This window comes from Varanus komodoensis, unplaced genomic scaffold (assembly GCF_004798865.1).
Source record: "Varanus komodoensis strain SLA01 unplaced genomic scaffold, ASM479886v1 scaffold39, whole genome shotgun sequence".
Taxonomy (NCBI): Eukaryota; Metazoa; Chordata; class Lepidosauria; order Squamata; family Varanidae; genus Varanus; species Varanus komodoensis.
Genome location: NW_025335922.1, coordinates 1,906,592 through 1,918,620, shown reverse-complemented (window position 1 = coordinate 1,918,620; position 12,029 = coordinate 1,906,592). Strand labels below are relative to the sequence as shown.

The 12,029-nt window shown below is 47.8% G+C and overlaps 1 protein-coding gene across 4 annotated transcripts in view; it reads right to left on the bottom strand.

The window, feature by feature from the left end:
- Window positions 1–1,531: 1,531 nt before the first annotated feature.
- The window catches only part of TMPRSS6 (transmembrane serine protease 6), a 33,227-nt gene continuing 22,729 nt past the window's right edge, over window positions 1,532–12,029 (bottom strand). For all 4 annotated transcript variants that reach the window (XM_044441167.1, XM_044441168.1, XM_044441169.1 and 1 more), the window contains 7 exons: window positions 11,750–11,848; window positions 9,250–9,363; window positions 7,712–7,828; window positions 6,588–6,759; window positions 4,530–4,801; window positions 2,761–2,897; window positions 1,532–2,027 (listed from right to left, as the gene is read on the bottom strand). In XM_044441167.1, the coding sequence (XP_044297102.1) occupies window positions 1,866–2,027; window positions 2,761–2,897; window positions 4,530–4,801; window positions 6,588–6,759; window positions 7,712–7,828; window positions 9,250–9,363; window positions 11,750–11,848 (1,073 nt within the window). In that variant the 3' untranslated portion in view covers window positions 1,532–1,865. The remainder of the gene's footprint in view (window positions 2,028–2,760; window positions 2,898–4,529; window positions 4,802–6,587; window positions 6,760–7,711; window positions 7,829–9,249; window positions 9,364–11,749; window positions 11,849–12,029) is intronic.

The window sequence follows — 12,029 nt, the reverse complement described above, 5'->3', positions numbered from 1 at the left end:
CAAGTCATTCTGCTACCGTAACCGATGTTTCACTAGCAGAAACTTTTCTGAACCATTATTGAGGGGAGAATCCAATTAAAGTTCTGCTCATGCAACAACTTTCAGGAATGGGCCACGCACTCTGCCGACGCATGCAGTGCGCACATCTTTGGACAGTGGAATGATTCAGAGGAGCTCAGCCAGTTTCATTTGCAGAATGACACGGTTGGATGCTGCCCAGTGTCAGTTGCAGCCCAGGAGTCCCTTCAGAAGGTGCGTTGTTCCCAGAGTCTTCAGCCCAGTCATAGAAGTACATAACTCAGGTTTCTTGTTTTGAATTCATATCAGTTAAACACATCTGTGCTTGGTTTAAGATTTGCAGCATAGCTGTGCACTTTCCCCAGGGTGAGGGGAATCATTTTGTAATTTTCATATCTATCATAAGGGACGACTGGATTGGATGCCACCATTTCTTTGACACATTTTTAAACAGCAATGGAAAACATGTAGGCTTACTTCACAGTAAATGTGGATTGGGTCAAGTTGTTGCTCATTCAAATAGATCCTCATCAATGACAGAGCAAAGAAAAGATGAACCAGGCTGGCATTTTCAAGAACAAATGATACCATTCTCAAAGCAATGTACATAAGGCAATGGTGTTAGAACCTCAATAAGTCTGAATAGTTGTCCTTGACATGAAGGGCAGATACTTGAAACTAAAAGGAGTAATCTCAGATTTTCCATATGGGTGGGGAGAGCTTCATGGAAGCGTATGGCAAAAATCCCTTTGTGCTCAGAAAGAATAAGTTCGCAATCTCCTGCTTGTGGCAGGGGTGATGGGGCAGAAGGAAGATGTCCAGATGTTTTGGCCTTCAAATTTGAGAGCCACCTTGCAGCATGGCCAGTGTTGGGAATGCTGAGTTGGTTCCAGTAGGTTTCTGACTACTGCCCAAGCTGGCTGGACCTGATGGGAGTTGAAGGCCAAAACAGGTGGATGGCACCAAGTCAGGACAGACTGTTCTAAAGCAAAAGTCTCTGGCAATTTGCCCCACCTTTCTTGGGAAAGCGGGCACACTTAATGCAGATTTCAAAGTGAGGATGACCTCTTCATCCCAACACACACAGAGATACAGGCAGTGAGCCGGTCAGGACTGTGGAGGTGAGTGGTATTGGGCAGACTGCTGCTGAGTGGAGAAGGAACCCTGAAACCCAGTCATGGTTCCTGTGCAGATACAGAAACCTTGTGGCGACCCCTTCCAGGTAGGATTTATTGTCTTCTAGGTGGTGAAGTCCATAATCTGGCTTCTTTTGCTCAGAATAGCTGGGGTAATGCATAAATTAAAACATTCTTGTGAAGTTCACCTAATCTCAAAAACAATCCCCCCACCCACCCCGGGCACCTGCTCATGGTCTGTGCCTCTTACCCCTATGGTCTCGGATGCCTGTTAATCCTGACTTGGAATTATTAGTTTCAGTCCTGTGCTGAGGGCTGGAAAAAGCTTTGTGTTGCTACTCCTGCCTTCAATAGCCAAGATTGTCCCAAGACATCAGTTTAACCATCTTAGTTTACTTTAAAAAAGCAAACCACAATCACTGCCTTTGCAGGCAGGGAACCACACCTTTCAGTTGTCCCTGATTGTGAGGGACATCCCACATTGGCTTTCATGCAAGACAATCTGTCCCATCTTCCCTTAATGAGTCTAAGATTCCTTCTGTTATACATGGAAATGTCCTGGGCAGGCCATGCCCCAGTACCAGGTGGGCCTTGGACCAGATGTGGGAGATCCCTGCAATGTAGGACACTGGAGATGCATGGTGAAGACAGGAAGTGGCTCCTCCAGTCAGCCTGTGAGCCTCGTGGGACCAAGGCCAGGTTTTACGTTGTTCACATCAACATCGTATGCTTCATCCATTGCATGACACTGGTGATTCTGGTGTAGACGCCAAAGTTATTGGGGCGGGCGCATCCCATTCCCCAGCTCACCACACCTGCGAGGAACCACCTGCCGCTGGGCTCCTGGCAGGAAAGAGGGCCCCCAGAGTCACCCTAGGAGAGAAACAAAACTGGCTTCATGGCAGAAAAGACGGCTTCCTGCATGGGAGGGGAAGGCAAATGGAAGGGTGCTGCTCTGCAGTTTGCTCTGTGCCTGTAAATATAAACCCTGTATTCCTCAGAAGACATTGCTTCCATTTTCAGTAGTTAAACAGGGCCACTAGGCAGAATTGGTGAGATACCCTCTTACTTTTGAGGCAGCTGCCCTCTCTCCCTATCAGCTGCCATCCTCTGGAGCATCGGCCCCCACACTTTTGGGGGCTGCTGTGCCCTTTCTTCTTGGGCGACCGCTCTAGTGCCCCCGCACCTCTTTCTTTGTATTAGGTTTATTGCTCCACGGCAAATGGAAAACATCCACTCCCCCCTGCCCCCCCCGGATCTAGGGGACTCATGCTTTGGAGCAACGCAGGGTCATGGCAGCATTGTGGGGGATGCGGGTGGCAGCCAGGCTGAAGACCATCGATGGAGTCGGGGCCGCTCCAAGGCAGAGCAACGAATGGGCCCCCATCCACGTCAAATTGCATAATGCCCACGTTTGTCAGGCTGCGTCGGCATTTTCCCCAGCCACCTCTCTCAATCCTTGGCAGTAAAAAAGCCCTAATAACGAAGTATGCAATAGCCTGCCGCTCTTTTGGGACACGAAAAGGCTCCTGTGTCAGGCAGCCACCTCACGGGGCCTAACGGCAGGCTGGCCCTACGCATGGTGAAAACGGTTGCTCGGGGTTACCTGACAAGAGTCCTTCTGCCCATCATGGTATCCGGCGCACAGCATTCTGGGAGTGACCTGGTAGTGATAGGCCTCATTGCAGATGTCTTGCTGCACTAGCTGTACATCGGCTTTTTGCAAGATCTTACTGGTGGTGCCTGTGCAGGGTATATGGTTAGCAAGGATGTGCAAAGGAACAAGACGTGGTTTCCCGTTCACGAGAACGTCTCCTAATCACACATTCAGTAGAGACTGGGCAAATATTTCCTGCTGGTTCATGCAGAGAAGGGTTTATGCCATGCAAACCCTCCTTAATTCCAGGCCTGGTCAGTTCCTTGATAGACTGGGGAATGCGCTTTCGTACTAAGGACCACCTCTCCCTGTCTCATTCACAAGGATGCATTCATGCAGTGGAAGAGATCTATAGAGGCAAGCTATGCTATCCATTTTCTAACCACTGTGGGAAATTTATGACTGAGGCATGTAGTTCAATTTAACTTTCAGAATGGTTTGAAGGCAACAATGTAAATGGAACTTTTTCTGATTTGAAATGGTCTTTCTTCGAACGACTGGCCCTTTCTAAAGTTTCTTAAATTGGGAAATTAAAAAATCCCAATTGCACCATGCTCAAATTTAGGCTTTTGAATTTCACATGCCCAAAAGTTCCACCTTTGGGATCTGTTGCACTGATTACAAATGCTGATCTCATCATACGCTATGGATCCCACTCTCATTAGGGGAAAGTCTCTGAAGGCTTCCACTTATCCAATGGAAGCTGGACTGCTGCTGTCAATGGAGGCAATTTGCAATGTGCCTCTCCATTCTTTTGCGAAGCTTTTCTCTGAGCTGGAGATGCGTCCCAGCTGCCGTGGCCATAAAATTGCTCTTATTCCAGCTCTCCCCCACCCCTGGAATTCCCCTTCCTACCCAAAGCCTCAAGGAGCAGCCTCTAGGTTCTTCCCAAGGTTTCTGTGAGGAGCAGGAGATCAGATCTTAGAGTTCCCCCTTCAGGTTCTTTCAGTGCCTACAGCCTCAGGAGGGAGCTTATAAACAACCCTATGTTCCCCTGAGTTTGCTGTCCCTGAGAGCTTCCCCATGGAGCAGTCAGTCTTTCCATATTCCTGCTTCAACCTTGGTGCACTTTGTTCAGCTGATTGAGCTGCCAGTTATGCAGCTCAATATATTAGAAAAAGGGTCGCTATCTTGGCAACTTGCTGGAGATCACCAAGGGGTTTTGACTCTCAATTGCCTAGCAATGGCAGCAACTGAACAAGTGGGTCCACTAAATTAAGCTGCTGAAATGAAGAAAACCTGGGTGGACCTTTATGAGAAAAATATGCAACTGCCATTCAGTTATAGCCCTGAAAACGAATTCCCGATGTGCTCAGTTGCACCTGGTTCTGTAATGCTAGGCATATATCTATTGCTCCTGGCTGATGGATCCTGGCATTCTAGTTGCAGTGAAGCGGGTGGGACAAGTCCTGAGATGTGTCCACCCACTTCATGGCATGGTCAAATCAGCATGACTTTTGCATGTTTTTATGCAAAGGTCCACAAGAGGGCGCTTGAGAGCACCTTGCTGCAAAGCACTCTGCATTTGTTCTATACCTCTCTTGTGACGCTCAATTAGCTTTCTGACTGAGTAGGCAATGTAAGCCGCACAGCTGCTCCTTCCTGCAAAGCCTAGGACGCCTCGTTATCAGAAGGTTGCCTCTGACTGTGCAGCATTGTGAGGGTTAGTCTGAAGTCTCAGAAGGGGGATTCTTGAAAGGAAAAAGTGGTGTATTTACCTCCTTCCTTGGTAGCACCCCAGCCAGTGATCCAGCACAGGAGGCCGGGCTCAAAGAGGTGGGAGCTGGCAGGCAGGCAGATGGGTTGGATGAAGGCTGAGTAGATGACTGGGTGGTCGAGCTGCAGCAATGCCACGTCATAGTCATGGCTGTCCTCCTCGTAGTAGGGGTGCTGCAAGATGCGGCTCACTTTGAAGGAAACCGCATTGTGGGTGCTGACATTCAGAAGGTGCTTCCCCAGGTAGACGGTCCAGGCCGTGGGGGACGCCTGTCTGCGAGGCAGAAGGGTGGGCGAGAGATTCACCAAGCTCTTGTCTGCTACCTCCTCTCTAGACGGGGTTTTGGGGTCAGTGGGCAAGTTTGGACTATTGAGAAGGTGCCATGGGCCCTCCCACAGAATGGATGGTGTTGTGGGAGGCAAGTGCTTTCCCATTCAAGAACTGAGGTGGAGTCTGAGCTCCACCACGCAAAGTCTCATTTTTTTCTGCTCCAGCATTGCTTTCACAGAAGGCAAACAGCTGAGGCTGAGATGCAGGCCCAGAGCCATTCCTGGAAATAAACAGGATGCTGGAGGCTGAAAAGTCACCTTGCAGCAAGCCAGCCTTCCATTTATTTCTGTAGATTAAAAATTGTATATTTTAAAATTAAAAAAAAATCAGGAGGGTGCAGTGAAACTGACAGGCGCCAGGACAGATGTCCATGGGCACACTGGTATTTGTGGATGCCGTGCTGGAAAAGGTAGGAAAGAGACCTATACCTCACAAAATTATTTGTCCATCCACCCAAATATTGTCTACGCTGACTGGTAGCACTGCTCCATGACTTCATGGAGTGAGAACCTGTCCCCTTCATCTCCTTCCTATCCAGTGACGTGGACATATCATGGATTGGATCCTGGACCTTCTGTTGGCAAGGCAGCAGAAGGACGTGGCCCACCATGGCTGGGGCCCATCCTTTGATTTGGAGCCCCAAATGCCTGGGATGCCTCCCTGCCCCCCACTCCCATTGCTGTCCATAGGTACTTGCTGAAAGAAAGGCACATGGACACTGAGGATCCTTCTTCACTGGACCGGATGCTCCTGGATTACCTGCTTTTTAAGGTTTTGTTTTGTTTGGGCTTGTATGTGCTTCCTCCCTCCTGCCCTCTCTGCCCGAATTTTCTGCCTGAGTTTTTTCTTCTGCAGTCTAATGCCTTCCTCTCCCCTGTCCTTTTTGCAAAGAAGAGTCTCCTTAGGAGGCTCTTAGCACGGCCCGTGAGTGTTGCTCCATGGCGTCCAGTATGGCTGAGGTGGACAGGCAGCAGTAGGTCTTCAGGATTTCAGGCAGGAAGTTTTGAATGGCCCTTGAGATGCCACTGGCCCAACCTGCAGTATTTGGTGTGCAAAGCAGGTGTCCCACCACGGAGCTCCAGCCCCTGCCAAGCCTCACCTGGAAGCATCCAAGGCCATGTGGATCTCAATGGGATTTACACATTTATTCCAATTGTTGTTGTTGTACCCCTTAAATTTTTATCCTGCCTTTCTTCCTCTTGATAGGAACTCCACACAGCTTGCAAAGTTCTCCTCTGCTCCATTTTATTCTCAGAACAACAACCCTGTGAGGCAGGTTAACCTGGGAGTATGTGGCTGGCCCAAAGCCACCCAGTGGGCTCCATGGCTGCTGGGGGATGAAAACCTAGATCTGCTGCGCCCCAGTCCAACACTCTAACCATGTGCCACACACTGGCTCTCACAGGGGACACTCAGGAGTTTCCTTTGGCTGGAACTCTGAGGGCAGGGAACATACACAGGAACCCAGGAGGGGGCCTTAAACCAAGTCAGAGCATGGCTCCATCTAGCCCAGCGTTGCTGACACTGAATGGCAGCCTCGGCTCTCCAGGGTCTCTGGCAGAACTCCTTCCCCGCTCTGCCTGGAGAAGTGAGGCTCACACCTGGCACCTTCTGCATATAAAGCAGGTACTCTGCCTTGGACCAACAGCTCCTCCCATGGTTCCTTCCACCCTCTGAATGGCGGTGAGCTACCTGACCTCTCCTTCTCATGATTCCAGTCCGCATTTACCTCTCTTCCTGGAAGCAGTGAGCAGCAGCGATCACCCAGCGATCTGCAATCAGGGTTCCCCCACAAATATGGTGCCCACGAACCTGCAGGCTGGCTTGCCACGGCCACTCTCCCTCCACCGAATGCGAGCCACCCACAATTCGGTTTGTTGGGGCGTCTTGCACTCCACAGTCTGTGAAAAGAGAGAAAGCCTCCAGAAGATGGGAAGGGTGTCTGGGGGAAAGGCAAGTAGAGGGGAGGAATAGCCACCTGATTCCCACACCCCCCTTTTGCTTCATTTCACGTTATTACTTGACCTCTGTTTCTTGAGCCCTACAAAAGAGCGCTCTTCAGAGTTTCCTTGTTGACTGCTGCAAAGGCACGGGATCCTTACCAGACTGATTTAACCAGGAGGAAGGCTCAGCAACCAATCTGGGATACAAGTGCACAGCGGCAGCTCTTGTGAGCAAATACTGAGAACAGGACACGTGCCATTCCAAATCAGGACGAAGGCCTGTGGAATCCAGCATGTGGTTCCCACAGAGGCCAATGAGATGCTTAAGGGATGCCCACAAGCAGGCCAGGAATGCAACAGCCACTCCTACTCATGGCTCCAGATGACCGGAATTCAGCAGCAGGCCGAAAGCCCAGGAGCAAAGCTCCCCCCGCTGAAGCAGCCTCTAATTCTTTCTCTCTTTGTGACTCAATTACTTCTTCCTCTCAGAAGTCCCTGGAACATTTTGCTTTGACTTGCTGCATCCATAGCATTTGTGTATAATAAAGAGAAGACGGCTTTCCAGCATAGCATAAATCAAGCATTTGAGTCTCCTCCAAGCAGGGCATTTAATAGCAGTACAGCTGCTGCATCCCTTAAGATGCGTCCCAGCAGCAATCTATCGTTATCGCCATCTGGGATTCTAACAGTGCAATCCTATGCATGTTTATTCAGGAGCGAGCTATATTAAGTTCACTGCTACGGGTTCCCAGGTAAGTGTGCGCTGGATTGCAGCCTAGTGATGTCAGCTCAAAGAGAGCACCTTTGTGCTGTTCCTCTGCCAGTTATCACTCCCGGTGGAGGGAGCACCTCCAGGCTGGTTGCTGGCCTTTCTCCCAACCAGGAAGATCTTCTCCTGTGAGCATCTTACCACAGTGCATCTCATCAGACCGATCCTTGCAGTCAGGGACTGAGTCACACTGAGGGTTCGGCTTCTTCACGCAGCTCCCATCAGTGCACCGGTAAGTGAAAAGTCCACAGGGAATACCTATGAAGACGTACGTATTTAGGGGTGTTATTGGAAATTAGGGGTTATTCCTACTGTTACAGCTATGATGACTACTTTCTAAACTATGATTACAGTGTAATGCCAAGGTTATGATAAGCTCTGAACAAAGTTTGAAAATCATGTAGTCTCTGTCCCAAAAGTCTTGTACATTATATTAAAGACTGAATGTTCAGAAAAACAAGATAGTATCACTTTCTTTGGGTAACACTGTTTCAGAACACAGAAGACAAAATCACATGCCTGACCTTGAAATTCTCTACTGACTGTGAATTAAAAAACCAACACTGAGTGGTGGAAATAGTGGGTAGTATCCACTGCTGCCTCCATGCTAGCAGAATCCCAATTCGCTGGTCCTGTAATGGGAGCCTAATGCCCTTGAAGCAATCAGAAATGAGCAAAAATGCTAATTTCTAGAAAGGCACAGATCAGTGAAGCTTGCAGAAGAATAAATGCTTCCGCTTGTTTCTAGGGTTCATTTGGAAGTGTTAGTTCCTGTTGCTACTGGTGGATCTTGTGAGTACAACAGAACTGGGAGTGGTGGAGCAGCAGCACTGGATACCACCCACTGGGATAGATGGGAGGTGACAGCTGATCCAATACAGATATTGCATTGACTATACAATATAGGACCAAACTGTCTGTGTGTGTGTGTGTGGGGGGGTATTATTAATGTGCTTAGTACAGGCTAAAAAGGTAAAGGTAAAGGTTTCCCCTTGACATTAAGTCCAGTCATGCCTGACTCTAGGGGGCGATGCTCATCTCCGTTTCCTAGCCGAGGGAGCCAGCGTTTGTCCGCAGACAGTCTCCGTGGTCATGTGGCCGGCGTGACTAAACACCAAAGTGCACGGAACGCTGCTACCTGCTCACCGAAGTGGTACCTTTTTATCTACTTGCATTTGCATGCTTTCAAACTGCAACGTTGGCAGGAGCTGGGATGGAGCAACGGGAACTCACCCCATTGTGCAGATTCAAACTGGCGACCTTTCGATCAACCAGCCCAGCAGCACAGCAATTTAAACCACTGCGCCACCTGCAGTCCCTAGTACAGGCTACATCTGATTATTCTGAAGAAAACAGCTATGTGCTCTCCCAGTCCAAGTGCCATGTGGGTGAAGAATGGATTTAACTCTGTCATTTCCCATCAAAAAACTATTCCTCAGAGGTGCATTTCTCCCCTAAAGCTGCTACTTCCTGCTCCCAAAGTGCCACTAGCAGTACAATGACATTTGATGTATTTTCCCAGCTTGGGACACAGAAGAATCTGTCCTTCACTAATAGCCTTCGTTGAATGGAGGGCAGTATGTCCCTTGTGGGATGTGCAGAGGAAACACTTTGCTGACCCTTCATATCATTGCCAATGCTTTGGTCCAAGATCCTCACACAGATCCCTGCATTCATACCTCCAGTGCACTGCTCTTCGTCACTTCCATTGATGCAATCCAGATGTTTATCACAAACCTTGGAGAACTCGATGCAGGTGCTGTCTTCCTGGCACTGGAATGTTGCAGGGCATACTGGAAAAATTTCAAAGCATTTCAGAAGGTGAGTGAACAGGGAGAGCAGGAAAAACCCTCAAGTTGAAGAACAGTAGAGTTGGGAGTGGGGTGAGAAAAGGTTTCTTGTTTTCTTTGGGTTTATTTTCTGCTTTCTGTTTTTAATGAGCAATGCACAACCCACCCAACCCAACCAAGGATAGCATACAATACCTATCCACAACAAAGGGAGTCCATGTCTCAGGATGCTGGGAAATAAAGATTTATTCTAAGCCCAACTCATTTTGAGGCACATTCACCTGTGGTTGGTAAATGCATCTAGTGGAGATGTCTGTAGGCAATTTTAATATCACCTCTGAGAAAAGCCTCAAAATAAAAGTTGTTTCAAAGCACACTTGTTTGGAAAAAACCAACATTTTCTAGCCTATTGCAATGTGGTTTCTTTTCATTGCATGCATTTAATAACAATATTGATGAGGCTCACTGCTCTAGCTTGCATTCCTGTACTTTAAAAAAATGATGGCTGTTATTTGAAATGGTAAGTTAGCTTCTTTGCCGACTTCCCTGAGGAGCAGGTATTTACTTTTAGGGCTCCTCTACACAAGGCATTTATTTTGTATTTGTGATCCCTCACTCATAGAAATTTGGACGACCTTTTCATTGTGTACTCATCTTCCAAAGCTTCTCCCATGTTTTCCAGCCCTGTTCATGGCTGTTTTTTAAAGCAGGGGAAGTTTGGTATTAAGTTTCAGATTGCAAAAGAAGGGAACAACATCCTAGTGTTCTGCTGCAAATCCACTATGATTTACATAGCTGTATTACAGCACTGCCTGTGACTGGTTCATAGAATATAAGAAAGCCGAAAAATACAAACCCCAGGGGAGAAAGGAGATGTTTTTCCTCCCACAACAAAACCAGAAGAAGTCTCAATAAAGCAGTGAGTTAGGAAACCCCCCAAGTAGAAAACCCCTTATTTATTTATGGCATTCACCTCATCCATCTAACAGCATTGTTCTCTGAGCAGCTCACAAACATGAAATACTAAAATGCTGCATCAAAACATAAAGGTAGGACATAAACATTTTGACAGTGGCAATTTTGGGGCTGTTTGGCCAGAAGACTCACCAAGCCACTTTGTAATCTGGGGCAGTTAAAGAGTTTGGACAAATCCGGTTTGCCTCTGGACTACTGCCCGCAGGTGTCCGAGGTTGATGGCAGAGCACACAGTTCACACGCCTATTAGGGACCATTTACTGCAACACAGGAGAGCTGCTGGCACTCAGCTAATGGGAATTAAATTAGGCTTGTCCTCCACGGTCAATTGCCCTGCAGATGTTCCAGACCAAAGGCCCTGCTGCCTGATCCTGGTTGGAGCTGTAGTAGGACACCAGGCTGGGGAGCTGACTGAGCTGCCCAACTGTCTCTTCCAAGAAGATTCCTCCTTGACAGGCTGCCAACTCCACTTCAGCCTGAGGACACGGGCAAGTCCAGCGGTGGAGGGGGCTGAAGCAGACTGGGGAGGGCTGAAGGCAAAAATGAGTGGACCCAAAATACCATAAACAACCCTCAACCCCAGCATATTTCCCCCTAAAGATCTTACTGCCAGTAGAACTGAAACTTTCTGAGCAGTTCATAACAATTCATAAAAATATACACCATGGCTACAGATCATAAAATACAACTTACAATTTCAATATATAACATTTAAAATAATGTACATAATTAAATTTAAACAATTTCATTAGAGTATCAGACATGTGAAAAGACAGTGTATTGTACAACATTAAGCACCACTAAATGCCTGGGATAGAGGGTGGTCTTAACCTGGTCCTGAAAAGATGCTAGCTGGGCTTCCGTAGGGAGATCATTCCATAATGGGAGGGGCTACCACTGAGAAGGCCCTCTCCACTGTTGCTGCCTCTTGGAGGTGACACTCAGAGGAAGGCCTCAGATGCTATTTATACTGCTCAGGTGTATGCAGGTCAAGAGAGGCATTCCATCAGGTGTTCAAGTCACGATCCATACCAGATTTTATGGGCTAAAAACAGCACCTTGAATTGGGCAATGCATGAAAGGAGGCCATAATTGATGTGATATGCACAGACCTTCATATAACTAAGCCTTTATAGAAACTTTTGGACCTTGTAGAATAGGGAAATAACTGCATACATTCCAGGACAGCACCAAACAGTTGCTGGTTGCAGAAAAAGGGTCAGATGAGAGGAAGAAGAAATGTCTGTTTGGTGAACCCTGGAGAGAGAGATTTGGTCCAAGTCTGAGGCTCAACCCTTTTTGGCTTGCTCTTGGCTTTAGCAGACCAACCGCTCAGGCCAAGCCAAGGCTGAAGAGCTGTTTGCTAATGAAGCACAGCTGGGAAGAGGAGGAAGGAAGTGGAAATCAAGCTCACCGCAATTTCTTTCATCTAGTCCATTGGGGCAATCTTTGATCCCATCACATGCTGGCACACACAGCCCATTGACAGAGCAAAGGAACTCTCTGGGGCATGCTTTAAAAAAGAAAACATACTGCTTGAGATACAAAGTTCAAGTCAGATGACGCATGCATTACATTTTGAACCATTTTAGAAATAAAGAGGTACCTTGGAGGGGCTGCCCATGTTTTCTATATATGTGCATTGAAAGAACTTTCCTCCAATGCTCACAATCAACTGTGAATTTTTAAAATCA